At 40.1% G+C, this 22,104-nt stretch overlaps 1 protein-coding gene across 1 annotated transcript in view; it reads left to right on the top strand.

Moving 5' to 3' along the window:
* NOX4 (NADPH oxidase 4) overlaps nucleotides 1–22,104 on the top strand; it is a 120,526-nt gene that overhangs the window by 79,739 nt on the left and 18,683 nt on the right. The window contains exons 14-16 of the mRNA XM_084533493.1: nucleotides 16,549–16,668; nucleotides 20,036–20,144; nucleotides 20,677–20,745. Coding sequence (XP_084389619.1) covers nucleotides 16,549–16,668; nucleotides 20,036–20,144; nucleotides 20,677–20,745 — 298 coding nt within the window. The remainder of the gene's footprint in view (nucleotides 1–16,548; nucleotides 16,669–20,035; nucleotides 20,145–20,676; nucleotides 20,746–22,104) is intronic.

Here is a 22,104-nt window from a genome sequence, read left to right as displayed (position 1 = left end):
TGCATATATATTCTCTTTTAAGCACCAAGCAATCTACAATTCAAGTTCAGCTTAGCTCTGTTTATCATAGCATAGCTGTGGCTCATTAGCAGTCATGAACTGTTTTATGCAAAACATTGCAATGCTCCCAGTTGAGAAGGGAAAGGGCTGGCTAAAAATAAAAGATTCCTAAACCTTTCAAAATATTTAGGAGGTGAAATCATTACTTTGTTCAAAGTGAATGGTATAAGACAGAACATTGCAGCTGGTTTTCATTTTGCTGTTTGGGAGCATGAGCACGGTTCTTGATAAAGCCTGTTGATTTAATTAATATATACCTGCCTACTACTGAGCAGCAATGTGAGACTGTGGGGAATTATCTGTCACCAGATGTCTCAAAGGATGTTTTTTTTAAAACAGCTTGAACAGAAGTTATAGTAATTTGATGCAGAAATTATTAGTGATGTTCTTTGATTCATTATGCAAGAGAGAGTTACAATGATCCCTTCTGGCCTTATATCTAGTTTTATCATAGTTTTAAAAATAATGGATTATAATAGTTGAAAAAAGAGTTTCACAATTACCATAGTTACAGAGATCCAAGCACCAGGCTCTTCAGAGCAAAAATAAAGTGCTAACAAATCATGGTTGTTGACAACAGTGACTTCCTCCTTAAGTCTATGAACAAAAGGGAACTGCTTCATTCATTCAAACCTATACACCTACCTGCACATTAGCAATTTAATTTTTGGCCCTGGGCTTTCATTGGGGGACCCCTGAAACTGTTTTTTGTCACAGAACCTGTCAATGGAGCCAGCATCTTTTGTTGGTGTTTTGTTAGTAAGTCCTGCTGAAAAAAAGAAAAGAAAGATGTGAATTGCAGTTATAACAAAGGAGACAATGGACAATATTGTGCTCCTAAACATGTGGAAAAAATTGGGAGGGGAAAAGGAGTTGCCTAGCATGTCTTCCTTTATATTTCATATAAGACATAAACAAAAACTGTATTTCTTGGTCTCTAAGGAGGGCAGAAATCTAGCAACACTCATTGCTGTTCTGGCTCTCGCCCAAACAAGGTTTGAAGAAGCAGGAAAGCTGTTAGATCAGCATCTCAACTGTACTTCCTCAAGACATTAATACCTCAGAAAGCAGCATATACTAGGGCTGCCCCTGGGGTAGCCGAGCAAGTATAAGCTCTGTCTAGGAGGAGAGAGGAGCACAAACCGTCAAGCCAAAGGAGGCAGTTAAGCTGGTCTAGTTTTGCATAAAGTGGGCAACCATGGTCTCTTCGTTTTAGGTTAGAAATGAGGAGATGTTTCTTCTCAGAAAGAGCAGTCAGGCATTGGAACAGGTTGCCCAGGGAATTGGTGGAATAACCGTCCCTGGGGGTGGTCAAGGAAAGGTTAGACATGGTGCATGGGGATGGTTGGACCAGATGATCTTGAAGGTCTCTTCCAACCTTAATGATTCTATGATTCTTATCAGGACGTGAGCCTAGATTTCAGTTCTAGCAACCTTTTGTCAGGCAGCACTGACAGAGTGGCTCAATTCCAAGTGCCAGGCTCTTTTATGTATGAGACACACTTCATGTTTCTTTTTCAGGCAGTAAGTCAGGCTTTAAGCTCTTGGTATTAATCAAGATCAGAGAGAGGCCCATGTTGATCTCACAGCCATCCAGCCATCCCTTATCTCGTCTGAGATATGAATAGGAGCTCTGGGCTGTGGGATACCGACTGGACCACCCTAGATTGAATATCTCCAAGTAGACGTATAGGCTTCATGGAGGAACATGTCTCAGCACCTAGGCTAGAACTTAGCTCAGAATTAGCTTTCAAGTCTTAAAAACTGGCAGTAGTAGAGAATCCATCTTGTCCAATAGTGTTATTGCAGTAGTCAGTTATCCTTAATCATGGGGACAGGCGTTGGCTCCTGGGAGATGGTGACCTGTAGGCCTGTCTTGCCCCAAGGAAAATCCTTCTACATCCACAGTTTGTAAGACCCACAAGTCATTTAGCACAGCCAGACAGTCAGCAGCTGGAAAACGTTGTTAGCAGCTGCAGAGCAGGAATGGCCTGTGATATTAGCTGCCAAATTCGTTCTGAGTGTTGCCTAATCAGCTAGCTGAGGCTGCTCACGAGCAGAATTGGAGACGAAAGTAGGTAAGTCTTAACACAAAGGATGCTTGAATAGAAGATTTGTACAGAGTTATTGCATGGGGAGGATAAATTGGGTGATATTCAGAGTTTCTGGTGGTTGTTTTTAATGGAAAAAATTTGTGGGTTATAGATTTGACAGAAAATTACTAGTGTAAGTATCTGCACTTGAAGTGAGACATTACATGTATGGAGTGAGGTGCCTAGCAATGCTTTTCCCTCGGTATCATGAATGTAATGACATTTTTGCTCCCCTCAAAGCAATAGCAGAAGCTGTGTTATAGTCACCGACTGGAAAGAAGAGATACTAAAATCATTTGCTTTAGAGCCTAATGGCTTTCATGTAGCACTTTCTTTATGACTTAATTATCCATTGCTGTCAAGGTGTCTGTAGTACAAGGTTTAAATTAAGTTTGTGCATGGTAAAAACTCATTTAGAACCAAACTCTGCAAGGAGCTTTCTTCACTCCTCTGGGATCTTGTAGCTGGCAAAATTGCTGCATGCTCCAAAAAACAAAACAAAACAAAAAAACAGCAACAACAAAGAAAACACAATACGAGTAAGGTCAGTGCTCCTACCCCAACTCTAGTTTATCAGTTTGAGACTGTAAGCTGTCCTACAACCTGTACAGCGTAAGTGTTCCTTCTGTGTGTCCTCTGTGGTTCAGAAAATACTCAAGTTCCTAAAGCCAACTATCTCAACACTCACAAGACTGGGCTCTTGCTTACCTCTGCATGGTGCCTCACGATGTTACCTAATGATATTATAGCTTTGTATTTCCCTTCACTGTTACTATATCTTTAAGGCATGAGATACCTTTAAAATGTATTAATGTTGGTGGTTTCTAAGATTGGAATGTTTAAGATACAATTACTTCCTCTTTTAGATAAATCACCATATATTGAATCTCTTAACCATACCGCTATCCCATTTCTAAACCGGTTCTAAAATCCTTTAAATATGGTACATTGTTCTTTTTGCCTAGATAAGTGAATCTTCCTGAATGGTATTTGAAATGAGTCCATTTATTTCTAGGGTTTTCTGCAAAATAAGTATTTGCATCCCTACAAAAACCTCAAAAGATTTTGAAAGCTATTAGTAGTTTATTTTTTGTACCATAGTATGCCATTTTAACTGGGATGAGGCACATTGTACATGGAATTAACTTGTGAAAGCATCATAAACCTTGAATTCTGGGCATTTGGGCACGGTGAAGATGAAACTCTGTCTTTGTCTTTGCAAAGTTTTCAAAAGAAGCAGTAGTAGGATTTCAGTTCATCACTGCATCAGCAAGAGTTTGAAGTGTGTTGGACAAAGACCCCTCACTTTGCTCAAATCTAGGAACCTGACATTTCATTCAAGCTGGTATAACATAAAATCTGGGATAGTTGTGAACTGAACTCAAGCTTTCCATAAAATTTGAGTATAATCTGCAAGAAAGACTACAAAGTACCGAAATCCATTAGGTAAGGTGTTTCAGTAGGAAATTGAGTGGCTGTGCCAGCATTTCTGAGTGGAAAGGGCAGGCACTGCAGTCCTGAAGGATCTCAGCAGATCTGTAGTGTAAAAGTCACTGGTTACATATTTTGGTTATGTTCAAGTGAAATGCTATGCAGCTTTCCCTTCAGAAACAGCAAACTTTCTCTGAAGGACAATCACTACACGCCAGCTTCTCTGTCAGCCCTGTTTTGTTTCAAGGAGAAGACATGAAATTTTGCTTCAGCTCACATAAGTCAAACCTGCTGGTGAACCTAAGAAAAAGAAAAAAAGCTCTGTAATTAGAGTTTGATGTCTGAACGGCTTGGAAGGGAGCAGACTGATGTTGAATATTGTGGATATTGAGTCTGAGTGAGAGGAGGGTGAGAGGGGAGGGAAAGACAGATGCAGCTTTCTGTTTTGCACACAGTCCACACGTTACATGGAGAAAGATACCTTAATTCAAATGAACAGGTTTACCTTGTGGGATCAGCAGAGCAGAATTTAATGAGCTTGTTCAGCTTTACAACACTCTAATTGTAATGAGAGCCTCTGGGCGCTTTGGTGACAGGCAAGTGATGCTGGTATTGACTGACAACTTGAGCTCCTTCTGTCCTCTGCTGGAGAGGAGGGTTTAAGGAATGTCTGGCTAATTTATTTGCTGATCGCTGTGTTCCCAGGAGAAAACAGGCTGAGTTTGGTGTCTTCAAGGCTTCTTTGGCCCATGGTGCCATTAGCATGCACTTGAGCATCTCATTCCAAGCTGTAACTGCAGCAGAAGGGCTGTCCCCTGGGGCTCAGTCCCTGCTTCCCTCTTTCAGAGTCAGCAGAAGCAGCACTCCTGAGGTGGGGAAAACTGGCTTTTACTGCCCCATCCACAGCAGCATTTTTTCTGCCCGAATGTTTTGTTTGTTTTTTTTTTTAACTCTGCATTTTGCATTCATATTATTAGATGAAAGGATCTAGCTTTGCAGAGGTATTGGTGATGAACTTTTCTTTGTCTTGGTGCAGAATTGCACTATAGTTAAGGAATCCACGCTAACGCATCTGTGCAAATGGTGTTTATAAAAAATTGGGCTGGCTTTCTGAAGTCATTTGATAGCAAAATAGAGCAGGTTGGCTGCAAGCAACTCTAAAGAGCATCACTGGAGTTTAAGAAATCAGTTTATCTCTTTGTTGCCTATTGCCAGCTGTACCTGGTCAGATGAACCCCCCTCACTGTATTAACTTAGTCTGTTGTTAATTATTTGACCCTGCCCTGAAATTCTGGCACCAGTGAATAACATCTGGACCACATAGAAATATTATGGCAATTAAGAGACAATTAAATTTGACTTGTTTCCCTCTGTCCATCCATCCATCTTATGATGTCCAAGGAGAAGACTCATGCTTGAAATACTTAATGTGTGTCTAAATATTAGAAGTGTGTCTTGTCTTTGCTGAAGCTAGGATCTGTTTTTCTCTGCCCTGAAGTTTCCTTAGAGGATCAAAACTCAAGGGACATTGCACTATAAAACATACTCAGAGAAAAAAAAAAAAAAGAAAAAAACGTCAAAAGCATTCCTAAACTATTTATGGTTTCATTATCATTAGGTCATCGGTGGTAAAAACAAACAAACAAACAAAATCAACAGAACAACAACAAAAAAAACACTGTTCAGTCAAGTAAGTATTTGAACACTGCCAACTAAGGTTAACCAAACTGATGAAATAGAATTAACAAAGAAATTACAGGGCTGGTGCCTTTATCTACAGTCATCTTTACCCTCTCTTGTTTGGCTTGGCAAGAGTTCTTCAATGATTGGAAGCTATCACTTAGCCTTATTTAAAATGTATCTGAGAGGTCTGCAGATAAAAGCCATCAGTTACATGACAAAATAGAACAATGACTCTCTAGAAACACTCTACTTGTCCTTCCTTCCCTTTTGTATATTCTGTATATACTGCCATCTGTATATTGATTGGGTTTATGACCACCATTATAAATGTATCCATAGGCCCGACAGCCTTTTAATGAAGTGATGGTCACTTTGCTGTGTTTGAGAAATCTAATTATTCCTCTGTGACAGGTAGATGCTGTCACGCAGTACCAAACTGACATGCCCAACTTCTCCTGAGGAAGGCACAGCAGAGAGCAGGTTTGATCTGAGGTCTTTCAGTCCCAGAACATCACCTGAGCTGCTGTATTCATCCGTCCTCTTTTTACTTTACAGTTTGTTAAATGTACAGTTGAAGGAACCCTGCAGCAGAAAGAAAGTAAATGGTATGTGGAACACCTAAAACTCTGCAGCTGATGGATATAGAATGAGATCTTGGAAAAATGAGGTTTGGTAGATGCACAGAACCCACAGCATTGGTATTTCATCCATTGTGTACTGCCCATGTCCTTCTGTAGTTAATTACAAATATAAGTACCATAGCAGCATGACTAGTAAAAAGTAGATAGCATGAGTGTAGTATAGACTATATAGTCTATATTTGCTTAATAATATCTCTTTCAGCCCTGCAGAACTAAATCCCAGTGTCATAGAATTCAGTGTTATTTTTGCCACTTCTTTGTCCTGTAATCAGACTTTTTTTTATATAAGAAAGAATTATTTAGCAAAATATTGAATTCTGCACAGTATATTCAAATGAAAAATGAAAAAATGAAAAAGTCAGCCGCTGGCAGGTGGCAGCCAGTGAAGAATTCTCACACAGACAGTTTTAAATGGAGTGAGGTATCAGATATGTAGCAATTCATCTTGGGACCTGTTGTTTTCAATATATTAAGTAATGAATGACAAGGAGGGAAATGTAAACATCAAGTTAATTAAATCCTCCAATGATATTGAACCAGGGAGGATAGTATATTTCAGAGCAGATGGATTGAAGTTTCTAGATGATTTGGGAAATTTCAGGGGTGAAAGAAAAGTAAGATGAGTCAAAATAGGCAGAAATTTCAGTTCACCAAGAGACAATTTATCATAATTGAAGCAGAAACAGTGACTTGGGGGAAAAAAATGTTAGAATCGTATTTAGCACTTTGTAGCAGCCTTTTGTCTGCATGTATCAGAGTATTTAACCTATTAAATTAAGCTTTTGAAGTGGGAATCTGAGCAAGTGTTACTACCTTGGTACAGCAGAAGGAAGAGCATGGCTGAGGAATTGAATGGAGTTCTGGAAAGGAGGGTGGATCAGGGAGATGGGACTAAAAGGCAGGAGGACTTCTCTTCCTCTCAGACTGATCAAAACTGTCATTTGAGGTCAGGCCTGGGGCACTGTCTTGTGATCTGCATTTCACAGTGACAGAGAACATGACAGGGATCCGCGCAGCCAGCACGGAGCTGCAGGACACTGATTTTATGCAAGAAATCTCACAAGTCAGATTTCCCATGTGCCCCTAGAGTGACAAGACCAGGCACACACACACTGTAGTTTCTCTGTGCATTCATGGAGCAACTTCACAGTGCCTTATCGGTAGGAACTGGTATCAGGCCTACAGAAAAAGCCCCAGGGTGCCTTCGTCTTGGACCCTGAATCTGTGCCAGATATGTTCTGCAGTGACATCCAGCCTCTGTTCTCCTCGCTGCCTTCTAGCTACTGTGCCCTATAGCAATTGTTCGCACCCAGTGGGTTGCAACCCTCAGGAAAAGTAAAGGTGGGAAAGGTTATGAGAAGAATTTCGTTATTTGAAGTGCCTGGTGTGAACTTAAACACTCGTTCCCTCTCCATCTCTTGCAAAGTCTTTTGCTCGTCTGTCTTGTTCGGGGTCACCTATTCTCTTTCAGCTTCTTAAAACTCACAGAAATGCTAAAAATAAGATTCTCTCTGTTATCATGGATATTCTTACAGTACACAGAAAGTGAAGAGCATGAAGGAATTTTAAAATTGAAGGGATTAAAAGTTCTTTGTTTTGAATAACCTAAGAGACCAGAGGGCTGTACAGAGTTATCTTTGTATGTCTAGAAAGGTAATAATAATGACACTACCACCTATGAATAATGATGCTATTATATAGAGTCTTGGCAGGACTGAAATTGGAACACTGCAGACAATAATGGGCCATTCACTTTAAATACAGAACTCGAAATAAGAAGTTGGAGCATATTCAGAGGAAAACAATGAAGAGGTCAAGATGTTCAGGGCTGGCTTGAGCTCATCTATGATGTAATGCAGTATATTCTCTGGTAGCTTGATAAGCTTCTGCTTGTGAGTTAGTATGGACAATCATTGTTAGGCTTATATTGACTTCAGAAATTCTTTCTCCAAACTGAGTGATCTCATCCTTAATCTGACATTTTACTGCAACTGTTTGTGGTTCCCTCTAGCTTTCAGCAGGTGTTCTTTCTTTCCATTTTTGCTTTGCAAGTTTTCTCTAGCCCTTTCCAGATAAGAGGCTGCCCATCTAAGGAAATGAGCTTCTCTGACCATCAGTGAACATCTGGAAGCCATTTGGAGTTGCCTTTCCATTATCTTGCAGACCTCAGTTCTCAACCGTGAGGGCAATATTTGGAGATTTTCTTTGTGGGCTTCCTGACAGCTAAGTTCAAGCAGAGATGTTTTACAGACCCCCAAACCAGTGCTTATTTGCTTCATGTAGCTGCACTGAAGGAAACCTACCCCTATAGACACATTAACAATCCTGTATAGGATGTGAGGCTTATGGAGAGCATTGTTCCTTAAAGAATGTGGTTATGAGAAACATGTCCTTGCAAAGAGAGTTTTCCAGAGAAAATATGGGCTTGTGTCTGCACTAAATTACTTTGCTTACACAATGTACACCCAAAGGCAGAAAAGAGTCAACACTGTGACATGGCAATTTTTTCACGTGGATCTGTCACACTCTATATAGTGTATTTCTGCTCAGCTTTACTCTGTATTGAGGATCCAATTTTATTCCAGGATTGACTATTTCATTTAAATTGCAGGATTTGTTGTGTGATTTATTCTTTTTCTTCCTTTCTTCCTTTCTTTCTTTCTGCTTATTCCCACTTTTAATTCTTCATTTCTACTTAATGTAGTCCAGAGCCAGAACAAGCTGCGTTTGGAATGGATTGTGGAGTTCCTGGACTTTGTCTTCAGATGGATTTGCTACCAACTGTGTCTTCTGGCACACCAGTCAGCTTCTTCTCTCCTCCCTTTTTGTTTCTCCAGCTACCTAGCCAGGCTTTTAATTTCTTCACTTGTCATCCTTAAGATTTGCCAGCAGGTACCAACTTTTCTTTCCCCAACCCCTAAGATGTATTAGAGCTTTTTTGGGAAAGCCTACTTGCAGTGTGGATGTCTTGTTAGAGTGTTCTGCTGTTTCCCCCAGCCTATTACCAAAAAATGTATTTTGACCTTTGATACAGTATGCTCCTATCTTATGTATCTGTAAGTAAGCTCAAAGCAGCTTCCATGGGGGGCTATTATGTCTTATGTATATACTGCCAGGTTTTCTTGAGTCCAAAACTGCCATGTAAATATTGCAGTCTTTTCCTCTACTTTTTTTTTTTTTTTTTTTTCTCTTTTGAAACTTAATTTGAAAATATCTGAACAATGGCTAAGGGAACTATGCTAGACCTCTAGCACTGGTTAAAAGCTTCAAAAAAGCATATGTAATAATTAGAGGTGCGAAAAACTTGAATCAGCACCTGACGCTGGCAATCCAGCTCCTTTGGTTGCTTTAGGTATTCCACAGTACCCTTGAGACACTGAGGTTGCAGGCATTTCCACTGACACAGGGAAAGGGGAAATCCCATCTTAGCAACTATAATTTACTAAGGGAGGAAAAGGGCTCAGTGCTAACATCAGCACTCCCTGTGAGAAGGACCCATGCTGTCTGCTAGATGGCAATGCTGTAATGGCCACCAATGGCACCAATACAGGCAAGAAAAAGCTCCAACTATTAAGACACGAAAGAGCGAATATGGAATTTGACTACTTCAAAACAGAGATACCATGAGATGGGCAGATAACTCCTGTGCTGGCATTGAATGAGTTGGGGTGAAACCTGGCCACCAACATGTTCAACCTAGTTGTTGCTGCTGGTCCGAAGCAGTATCTTATCACCCAATGATAAACTAAATTTTCAAAAGTCAAGTTAAAAATAGGCAGTACAGACATTACAAATACTCTTCTTTTTGTTTTTCTTCATTAGCTGAGGCAGAATCAGTAGGAGACAAGTTTACAGAGGCAAGGCACCTCATAAAAGTTACCGTAATTGTTAACGAAGTAAGTAGAAAATTGGATTTCTTCTTATAATAAAATTAAATCAAGTGTGATCTTTAATCAAAGGAATACATTTTGGAAACATTTTATAAAAATGACAGTAAAAAGGCTGCCATGGAGAAGAATTAATGTAACATTAATTAAGAATATTGAACCAAGAATTTGGTACAGAAAGTACATGTACTTCTTTGAGAGAACAAAGTTGTCTGAATACATAATTATACTTGATTGTAGTTCTTATAACGGTTTTACACACCTTTTTAATGAAGTAAGTGAATGGTCTAAACTGATGCTTCTCTCCTGTGATAGTCAGCAATGAGAAACACAGCCTGTCCATAAATATTTTTGGGAAATATTTAGACAATTTTATTCAGTTCTGAGGAAAAATAACTTGGTCTGAGAGAAGGCAATATTAAATTGCAGAGTTGTAGAGTGCTATAGAAGTTCTGAAGAAGGAATAGCCATACTTGCACGGGTGTCCATCAGTAGTGTCTGTTTTCTGTTGTCTTCAGTGGAAGTGCCATCTCAGATGGAAATTCTTCTTCAGTCATCCCTGGGCTTTTGAGGATATAATAACCTGAAGAACAGATGATTTCATTTTGTTTTACCTAACCAAGGAGAAATCAATGGTACTGAGATATTTAAATCCAATGGCTTAACTAGAACTTAAATAAAATAAAGATAAATTGCCATGTTACTATGAGAAGAAAATCTGGTAATAAATGATTCAGTATTTTTTTAAGCCATCTACCTTGTTACAATTGGTTGTTGCACCAACAGATAAAGGAAGCAACTGCTATGGAAGAGAAAAGAAAACTTCTAGAAGCTCTAGTACACTTTAAAAATATTGTTTGAAGTTGAAAAGAAAAAAAAAAAGTGTGCGATCATAAATTAAGCTCATGATATTTAAAAAAAGATGATGCCTAATGAAATCTGAATTAGAATGATAACACTTTTCAATCTCGTGCAAAATAGTATATAAATTTAATTGGACCCACTGGGTTTTACAAGCTTACTTGTCCAAGGGAGTGCTGTTTTTTGTAATGAAAACATCGTCCTTCACAATGTCAGAAGAACACATGGGAACCTCTGATCTCACATGCCAGATGTCACATTTTGTTACACTTACAAGCCCTGAAAAGCCATAGTAGTTTTGGAAATCCATCCAAACCAAGGATGTCATACTTTGTTCAAGTGTTGGTTCTTCAGCTGTAAAAGGATGTTGGTACTAAAATGCTTTCAACAATCACAAGCATTCGGGAAAAATAATGTCAGAGTATATGCTTATTATTTGAAGTTTAAATATTGACATGACTTCAAAAGATGAAGCAGTTGTCTGGATTTTTGATGCAGAAAATGGTTGAAAATATTGCATATTAGTAAGTACAGTGTCTTTGAAAAGTAAAATTTGTTGTAACTATGTTTTTACTAAGAACTGTGAACTGAGACCTGGGTCCAAAGTGTACAGGAAGACTTCAGCAGTCCATTTTGCTTTATGCAAGCCTAGCATGTGAAAGATTTCCTCATATGTAAGTTTCAGAATTGGATGGTTTCCAGTATTATTTATCTGCATTATTATTAGTGCCCTAAAGAACCATACATCAGGAAGCCCTCCTGATAATGCCCAGCCACACAGCAGAGACTGCCCTGACCAAATCAATGCCAACTTGAAGAACAGGAGACAACAGATGGATACCATCAGACAACAAAATTCAGGGAAAGGGCAAAACGGTACTGGACCAGAATATAACTGAGCTATGGGAAGCAAGTCAGCAGACTGACTGCTGTAAACTTCTGGTTTATTTATTTATTTATTTTTAGATATTAGAGAAACCAGGAGAGGAGCCTTAAGAAGGAGTTTGAAGGGAGATAATGAAATAGCTCTGCAGATGTTTACAGAAATTTCCTCCCAGGCATGAAGGGCAGTGGGGGAGGAACATGAAAGCGCTTGTTGGAATATTTATCGCATGGGGGTGGGAGCTGATGTTGTGGGCTGTCAGAGGGAGGTGGTGGCATCCCTCTGGTGCATAAGAAGGGAGAGGAGTTAGAGTCACAGGAGAGCACAAGGAGAGTTGAAGCCAGCAGAGATTCAGTTCCTTAGAGGTCTGAGGCTGTATCCACCATGGTGGTTCCAAGCTGAGGTTTTGGTAGAGCAAGTTAAAGAGAACAAATGTGGGAAGAGGGTTGTTCACTTGGTTTTGTTTTGATTTTGGGGAACTTTATCCAAAATCTTTTGAATCCAAGGACGACACCAGCTCTTCACAGGGAATTCAGCTCCAGCTGAAGATACCTAAATGCAGGTGTTTGTGTGCGAACTGGGTATCTGATGTCCAGTTACCTCCGTGGAGATTTGTGCCTGGCTTCAGGTGCCTCAGGCAAGGTGTCTGATGCCACTTTAGGTCTGCCTGGTCTTTAGCAGCCATTCAGAAGGACACCTATCTCCAAGGACCTGTTGAATTGAGTCAGTACAGTCAGTAGACACAGAGCAAGCAGTTCATCACACCCTGAATAGATTAATCTGCATCTCTTTTGACTGTACTGGGGACTTAGTATATCTTTATACAAAGATATCTACACTTGGGTCTTAGCAACAAACTGACTACTGCTCCATGGATATTGAATATACTGCTCAGTGAAATCTGCGCTCTGCGGACGTTAGCAAGAGTTTTGACTTCAGTCAGATGAGGACTTACTTTCTGTGCTTTGTGTTAGGTTGGAGGTTGGACTCGATGACCTTGAGGTCTCTTCCAACCTAGAAAAAATTCTGTGATAAACCACGTTCTGTGATTCTGTGCAGCACTTAGTATCCAGTCATTCTGTTCAGCTTGCAAATGCCGATGCTTCTTTAATTAAAATTTCCTACAAGCTCTTGAACTAACACCCCTATCCATCTGTTATTCCACTAATACCCGTGATAATGTCTCGCGGTAGCTCCCAAAGCTGCAGCTGAGCAGTGAAATACAAGGCAAGCACTAAGCTTTTCGAAGTCCAGCAGAGGTGTGGGCAGGTGTCTCAAACATCACTCTGCAGTTCCTGATGGAAGATGACAAGTAGGGTCTCAAAAGCAGTGCAGCTGCCCCTGTCCCCAAGACAGCATCCATTGGTTTAGGGATAGCCACGTGTTACTGCAGATACATTGCCCAGTGCTGGAAAAAGCTGTTTTGGTGCTTGTTGGAATACTTATGTACTGCTGTACTGGGCTTTAAACAGGAAATACGTTCACCAGCTATCTGTAAGACTCTGTTTAATACTGTGCTCTGCTGGTTTTTGTGATGCATTCTGTTTTGAAGGGCTTTTTTCTGTTTGTGAGCTGAGAAATTGTGCCAGAATAACTGGAAGCAGTCTAAAGACAAGAAATGAATACATGTGAAAAGAACAACTTGTTATTTGAATAAGTTTGCCTGAAGGGCGTATTTCTAAACTTTTACTAAAATTCTATTCCCTTCCTTCATGTTAATTAAATTAAAGCTTGGGGGGAGACCATAATATAGTAGTGTGATATATCTGGGACATAACTCAAGAAACAAAAAGACATCCTACTCCCCTTGGCTCATCTGTCTTTTTATTGAATGCTGTGAGATTTCATTTGCAATAATGAGCCACTTCTGTACAGAACTTTTCCTTTCTACCAGACGAAAGGAAGAGCATGTTGACAGGAAGTGAGAGTTGCATAATCCCTGCACAAGTCAATGGCTGAATCAGTGCTCTGTTCTTCACCACACTGCTTTATATGGCATCTGATTTTTTCCTTCCTCTGACTTGAATGAAAGAAGGATCAGTTCCATAACAGACCACCTCCATCAGGGCATCAGAGACACATTTCTTTTCGTTATAAATTATTCCCATAGCATGCTGGGGTTAAATAGCGTGTTTATGACATCCATTCAACAAAATCATCCAGGGAGATTATGTTATCCTTGGAATCAGCCTCTACAAGTCTTGTAGAGTGGGCTAATGCAGTAGCAATATTTCTCCAGCTTTTTCCCTGTTTTTCTTTCTTGCAGTTGGAAGTGGTGACTTCTGGCTGTTCTGTGCTGGGCCACATGCAGGCACAGCAGGAAGCCCTTGGCTCCTCTGACTGCATTTGCTGTCCAAACAACTGCTCCTCACCCCCTCAGAGAAAGAACCAGTGGGCAGATAAAAATATTTTGCAGGCCAGATTTGGCTAATGGGCCATGAACTGAAGCAGCCTAATCAAAATACATGTTTAATTGAAGCTTGTTTCTTGAATTTTTGGCACGGAATAGGACACATGCTTGTCTGGTTTGGAGGTTTTGCATGTTTCAACTTATGATCACATTAGTGGTATTCAGTGGCACTCAGACTTTCCAGGAATTGCTTAGTCCCATGTGAGAGTAGGCATACATACTTGAGGTAGTCCTCAAGCAGGCTCAAGTGCAAAGTGGCACCTTTACAAAGTATGACTATAGTCAGATCAGCTGTGGACATTTCTGGGAATATCTGCTTTGCTGGTTTGCGTTTGTGTTTGTTTTTTTTTTTTTTTGCTTGTTTTCCCCCAAAATGTTGGCTTTGCCTGTATATCTAAATGAAACTTAATGCTTCATATGTAGAGTGCAAGAGATTTCCCTCATGCCTGTACTTATATCCTTAGTACCATAGGGAGTGATTTTCCAAATTTCACTTCCAGGCAGGACCTTCCAGGTAGGACCTGGTTAGGGTAACATATGCGTAAGAGGTATGCCAGGATTGGCAGTGGATTTCAGTTGCTGGTCTTGGTAGTCCTGTACAGATTTTTCACCTTTTTGCCCACACAGAGATCCCCAAATCAGATCTATGTTGAGACACACATCTGAGACCCATAACATTTGTGGCCTTCTCTCAAAATGTCCCTGGACCACACAGCTTTCTATGCTGGGTTTCTCTACATTGCCCCTGCTGCTTATTTAAATAAGATAACACGGTAGTGACTTCAGAATATAAAGACATAAATAAGTATAAGCATATTTAGTTTTCAGATCGATTAGTTATGAATTTCAGATGCATTTTAACTATATGCTATTGCCAGGAGTTCTCATGCCTTCTGATGATAGGTGTGGGTGGCCCCCTGTCTTCTATTTCTCTCTCCAGGTAGGACAGCAAGACCCAAGAAAGGAGTTTATAAGACAGAGCATAGATAGGGATCAGCCATTTATCTCTAGATCCATCAGAAATTAGGTAGTTAGCCATCTTTAGACAAGAAACTTTAGAAGAAGGAGCCTAACATAAAAGGCATTGAGATGTTGGTAATAGCAAAGGTCTGGAAGAAATTTCCCAGAGAGGACTATATTGGCTGAAGATAACCCAGACGAGATGTTGACTTGACTGGTAAGATGCCAATGGTCAGACCACAAAGCTAAAAGAAAGGGAATCAGGCTGTAAGATGTTAATTTATAACTAACAGCCAGCCCTCAATAGGAAAGAATCAGGTAAGGGGTGGAAGACATTGTCTGGGAAAAGAGACGCCTCTTCAGTGTTTAAGTCTCTGGCTGATGCTATAAAGGAGAAGCCTATGTCCATTTATTAGGTGTACACTGTGCCTAGCTTGGTTGCATAATTGCACAAGTATGTATAAAAACGTATATGTTGGAGCTTTTTTCTGGAGTCATGCCAAAGGTTGATCTCACTCAGCCTTGCTGTGAGCAAATACTTTGTCACTGAGCTGCTGAACACAGCGCTGGTCCCACTGGTTACCTAAAACGTGATGATCCAGTAATTCATTCATACACAGAATGCACCTTAATGGAATGTATTGTTCAAGTTTTCTTCATAATTATTTGTAAAGATTAATCTATTACTGCAGCCAGGAGATGCACTTGCTTTTATGTAGGTAGAATGGGGGTTATGTGAATCTTAGTAGAAAAATTACTGTCTGTAAACTTTGGTGTGTCTGTGGGTGGCCTTGGTCAGACTTTCAGCAGAGTAGTGAATATTTGGAGGTCAAACTTGTGAAGTTGCCTAAAGTCCTGTTTTCTAGTTACAGTCAGCTGACCTTTCAGCAGTCTCTGAAATACTCAGAATGGGTTGGAAATGGAACTCAGTCTCTTAAGCGATCTTTATAAACAGGTAGACAAAACTATTTTAAGAATGAGAGGCATGAGGCAAAGGGGTACATCTCTGATTTTTTTCCCCTCTTCAGGTATATATTTGTGATAGATCACATTCCCAAGAGTCTGGACCTGAAGTGAAGGAGTAGACAGGTGGTAATTCATTTCTCTTACATACTGCAGGATGGATAAATATCACTTCTTTCTTTTCTGGAGGTCCTTGAAAAGCATTATGAGAAGCCAGGAGAAATAGATGTTTGTACCCTTTGTCCATCTCAGCAGTTTCTGATGTTCAAGGAACCTTCTAAGCACAGCTAGCCAAATTCTGTCTTCCTGCATATGACCCACCGAGCTGTTATTGTTTCCAGTGGAGCACTTTCTTTGTCCTCTAATACCAGACACAAAGGACAGTAATAATTAAGTCATTTACACTGCTTTGATTTAAAAAGGCTTGTCTAATCATGGAATGTGCCAGGAGATTTTATCTGACACAATTTTTTCATGCCACCTGTACATTGGTTTCTCTCCACAGTCATCCACATCAAGCTTTCAAGCACAAAGGTTTTCATAGTTTGCATCCCAGGAGTAATAAAAAATTGAAACAAATTCTTTGTAGAATTTTAATTCCAGTGCTCTTTGCCTTCACTCTCTCCTTTGATTTTTGCAGCTTTCTCTAAAAGTGTTCTTTTTGCTTTTCTTGAAGACTGTATGTGGATGGACCTTTTGGAAGTCCCTTTGAGGAATCCCTGAACTATGAGGTCAGCCTCTGCGTGGCTGGTGGTATTGGAGTTACGCCATTCGCATCAGTACTCAACACACTGCTGTAAGTGAGCTCAAGCTTTTAAAATCCATTTCTTCCCTCCACCCTGCAATTTACCGTAGTAGTGCATGTCAGATGGGGTTTGAGAGTATTTCAAAACTTCTACTAGCAAAACACAAGTGAATTTCCTTAAAGAGAGGTAAAGAACCGGGATGTCCCCTGGAGAGCATACATAATCTCATACAAGCTGTGTAACCCAAAGAATTCTGGCAGAGTTGTGCCACTAATGCACATGAGCTGGGACACTTGGACTAGTGTTTATATCCTACCACCAGCCTCACCTGCGACTATTGATTGCTATAGTCACAGACCCTTCAGCTAGATTTGTTCCCTGGTCTCTGCTTAGAGGAGGCTACGCACCATGGTAGTGTGTTTTTGAGATTCAGGAGGTCATGACAATCCTGCTGGAAATGCAGGGCAACTCTCCAGTTCTGTTTGAATTTTGTAAAAGTGTAAACTTAGGGTTTTAAAGGAATGGGCTTGACTTGGATTCAGGTCATGTTTGGATGTTTGACTCTATTTGAAGTTTTAAAATTTTAAGTATGAATTTTTCTTTACTTTTTTCCCCTTTATTTTAAATTAAAACCTTTGAAATTATGTTCAGACCGAAGGTTTCATCTCCTGTTTCTCTGTCACACTGGCAACATGCTTCCACCAAATCTTACACTGTATGATGTAGACTTGCTTTTATGATTGCTGCTGATTTTTATTGCTGGAGCATTGGCTAAGAGCTCCAGTCACAATTTAAGCACCCCTGTTTCATAGGCACAGTATAAACAGCCAACCAAAGCAGCAATCTTTCTCTGAAGTGTAGAAAGGCTAGCTGCCTTTGGGAAGGTTTTGCAATGCACAGCTGAAGCATTTGTTCTAAGATGTAAATGCCAATAGCCAGCTCTAACTCCAAAATTAAAACTTGGATTTTAAATGCCATCCACGTTCTTCTGTCCTTGATCTGGGCTGGACCTGGCAATGCTGAGCACTTCAGAAAATAATCAGCCTCACCTGTCTTATAGTGCAGCCCTCAAAGACCATCTTGGGCTCCCTCATTTTCTTTTCCTATTAGTGTATTGATCATCTTCTCAAAGTTAGAAAGAATGTGAAACTTGGGTACAATTTTGCTGAAAGCCTGTAGTCCAGATGGGTAAGCTGACCATTTTTCTTGGGATGGTTTATCCTTGACAGCATTTAGCTAAAATGTCACAGATCATAATGATGGGCCAACAGCAGCTAATGAGATGGCTACCCCAACCAGAGTGTTATTAGAAGCCATAAGAACTTGCACAGACATTGCCATAGAAGCTTAACATCCAAAAACTTGAGCAATCCACGCTTTTGGTTAAAGCCATAAATTACTTCCAAGCAGCCAATCCCATAATCTGGCTTTGTAGCCAGTCTTCCTCATGTGCACTGTAGCATTATGCTGGGGAATAATTTTGTGACTCTAGAAAAAAAAAGTAACAATCTCAGCCTGCTTTCATTCTCAGTATTTAAACATCTACAACAAATCACAAGCGTACTGGATGAGCTGCCTGTTGTGTTTACCCTGGCTGAGAAGCAGAAATTGGCAGGTGTGAAAATGCAAACTTCCTTATGATGCCAGCGCTGCAGAGCAGCGGGGCCAGTCCTGTTGTGTCAAGGACAGGCAGTTCTGGGGGAGATCAGAACCCTGTCGAGATGGAGAGGCATTTTGTTTCTGGCTCAATTATGTTCCTGTTGTATGAGCACAATTTAATTTCTGCCCCTGCCCTTGACTGCACTTAACTGTTGAACCCTGCACCTATTTTTAAGAAGTCATGACTTACATTAACAAAAGCTAGTGGCTTGAAAGCTAGTGTCTTGCAATGGGAGGATCCTTAAATAACAACTTTTATTATGGGCACTGGTAATATTTAATGAAAGAAGTATTATTTGCACATGGATGTGGTTATAATGGGAGACTGCACCTGGGAGATTGTGTCTGAATTACTGAGCTACAGCAATTCCGTACAAAATTCCTTGCATTTTTCTCTTCTTCTTTTGTCTGTTTTTATGATGAAAGGCACTTATTTTCCTTGCTACTGCTTGTAGTTATCTTGTCACATCTGACCAGATTGTGACCCTTCCTAAGGGTTTGTCTTAGAGGTAGACAGAAGAAGATGGAAGAAATCCTAGTCTACAGGTCAACAGCTTACAAACACAAAAGCTGAAGTCAGGACTTGAAAGACACTCCTTCCCAGTCTTAGTGCATGTTTTTCTCTCTGTAAGGGAGGGATCACATAAAGGTGAGTTCTCAGCTGCGGCATGCTGCTGAAAATGTCTCCGTCCTTGCTCCTCATGCTTATGGTGGAGGTTAATAGCATGGAGAGGTGAGACAGTGGTTGGAGCCATCCTTTATGTGTATTTGTTAGTGCAATACCATGTCTGAGTATGCTGGCAGCCTTAGAGTTTAAATAATGCACAGTGGGAGTGGTGAGGTGTGTTATGAAGCTTTTTTGCTGGAGTTGGCTCCTGGGACTGGTATTTGAAGTTGCCATTCGTTGGTCTTCTCTATCTGAACATTATTTTAGGAGGAGGAGGAAACAATTTTTTCACTGGCCATTTCAGTGAACTACACAAACAGCATTGGCTAACTAAGAAAAGACTTCCTGGATATTTTTGTTTGGTTTGAACTCATTAATCATCAGGAATTTTTTTTTCACTTCTATTTTCTATTGGAGTTCATTCCAATACTTCCTTTGTGCTATATTTGCATTTTGTTTGCATAAGAAATCTGACATAAGAGTCTTGTTTTTCTAAGCGAAATGTCAGAATCTGTCCATGACTGCATTTTACACACCAGCATTTTCAGAGGACTGTATAATATCTCACAGTTGCCTAACACAATGGAGCTCTGATTTGATTTGGTCTTTGTGACTCTGCTGCAGTATTAATTATAATCAACTAGAGCCTTTCACATATACTGGCAGAATTTAGTCCTGACATTATTGCATTTGTCAATATTTTCCTCTTATGGGTCGCTTTATAAACCTAATAAAGAATTGACATAATACACTTAAACTTCGAATGTCTGCTTTGCTTTGAAATAAAAGTCTGATGATGATACATGAATCTATATTTGCAGCCCAGATCATCTATATAGTTGACAACTTCCTAATGCAGAAAAGGGAGCTGCGAGGGGTGTTGGCTCTGCATTAGAGATTTAATATTCCCAGAATCATCCTTATAGACCACATTGGTCATTTCAGTGTCTGATGTATCATAGGATGAAGAACAACTTAGCAGTTGGCTTCTAATAGAAATTCACGTTTCCACTAATGAATATGAAGCAACTTAGTTAACGTTGCCTTTTTAAAATAATAATTTTTAATTCCCCAAACATTTCATTTTCAAGTGATGGCTGGAAACGCTACAAGCTGAGAAGACTCTACTTCATTTGGGTGTGCAGGGATGTTGAATCTTTCCGCTGGTTTGCAGATTTGCTCTGTATGCTGCATGACAAGGTAACGGGTGTTGCTTGGAGGGATGCCAATAATGTAATAAATGCAGGGTATGTCCACACAACACATATGGCATGCTATAAAGAATACCAGCAAACTTCAGCTCTGCCTAGGCTACCTGGCCTCCATTAGTGCTTGAAGCTGCATAAACCAGTGTATGTCACACTGGTATTTCATTGCACAGTGTTGCTGGACAGCTTTCTGTGAAATTTATGAGATGGAAGAGGAACATACAGGTTGAGGAGTCTGAGTGGCCTTTTGCCTTTTGGCTCGTAGACGGATTAAGAAGGGAGGGGGTTTACAATTTAATGTGGATTTTAAAAGGAATGTGGCCTTCTAAAATAATATTTTGCACACAGCATGATGTGCAACATTCCGTAATGCACAAAGAGGTGCTATGTAAACACATCTTCATTAAAAAACTTACTTCAGTGATGCTGAAACCTGAGTCCATCAGCATAGTAGGCACAAGTGACTTTATACTTCCTTTAAAGAAGGGATATTATTTCACTAGCTGTTTTTATCATCCTCCCAGCTTTGGCAAGAGAATCGACCAGACTATATAAATATCCAGCTGTACCTCAGTCAAACAGATGGAATACAGGTATGTGGCTAAATGCTGTTTGTAAACCAAACTAGACCTTGGGGTAGCAGACAATGCAAACTGTCAGTCATATGCAAAAGAGAATTATTGCAGATGGTAAAAACAGGAAATGAGGCCATAAGATCAAGTGATTGATTCATTGCTAGGGCAAGAGAGCAAGTCCATCCCCACCGCATAAAAGAATCTGGTCTAGTAGCCTTAACTTGATTATATGTGGGCAGAAATCCATATCTTCTTTTTCTAGGAAAGAGGTCCTTCCAGGCCAGGCCACAGACCAGACAGTTGGCAGGGTTTGATGGGAAATCTGCATCATTGCTGGGCTAGGAATCAAAACAGGATAGTTGTAGCAGCATGCAAGCTCAAATCTTCCTTTAAAACAAATATTTTGAGAGAAGATGGCTATTTTTAAAAGCTCTGGATTTTTTTTTGTTTGTTTGCCTGAAATATCAAAAAAAGTTACAAAGTGCTTGATGTATGAGACTGTAAGTTAACTGCCAGTTGTCGTATATTGTCAGCCCCAAAAATGTTCTCTTTCCTCAGCTCCTGGAATCTCCTCCCAGAGATATAGATGCTTATGATATTCATTTTACATTATTTAGCATGTAAACCTAGGCCTGATTCTTTACCCAGCTGCGTCTGGAAGCTTTACCATTCACTGCGGTGGGCCCAGGACCAAGCCTAACAACTACTACAAAATGTGAAATGCAGTGAGAAACCATGCCCAAAGGATTTTGATCTGCCTGGTATCAGGTAGAGACAGCATAACATTCCCAGCTCTGGTAGGAATGCTATCCAGTATTCTAGATGATGTGATAGCTACAGCAGTTATGAACAGCGCTCCACAGCTTTAATGCCTGGATGACATACGTCATTTTGAATGGTGTGCTTGAAAATATCTAATTGTGAACCTGCTGTGGTTAAAATTTTAACCTGGTTAGGTTAAAAATGAAACTTGAAGCAGGATTGCATTGCAATGACACAGCAAGATTGTAATGACAGCCAATTCAAAGCAAGTTTTCTGATCCTGTGTATCAAACAGCTACTGAATTTATTATTTAAGTCAACTTTGTTTTAAGTCTTTCTTTAAAGTCACTTTTCTTTTGTGGCTGTTGAACAAAGCTGGCATGAACTACAATGCTGATGATGATTTCTCAAAGGGGGTGTTAAACTCAACTCTCCATTGCCTTACAGCTTATGTGTTCACTGATGTCAGTCCAAGTGCTGACTGCTACCAAAATTAGGGCAGTTTCGCTTTGTGCTCCCTTTGCTTGGGAGCAGTATGCTTTTGTGACAACAGGGAGTCAATCCCTTCCTTCAGCAAATGCCTCTTGAATATAGAAGGCCAGGGGAGAGGATGAG

The sequence above is a fragment of the Aythya ferina genome (assembly GCF_964211825.1).
Source record: "Aythya ferina genome assembly, chromosome: 1".
Taxonomy (NCBI): Eukaryota; Metazoa; Chordata; class Aves; order Anseriformes; family Anatidae; genus Aythya; species Aythya ferina.
Note: the sequence above shows the minus strand (reverse complement) of the source record. Positions and strands in the feature narration are given on the sequence as shown.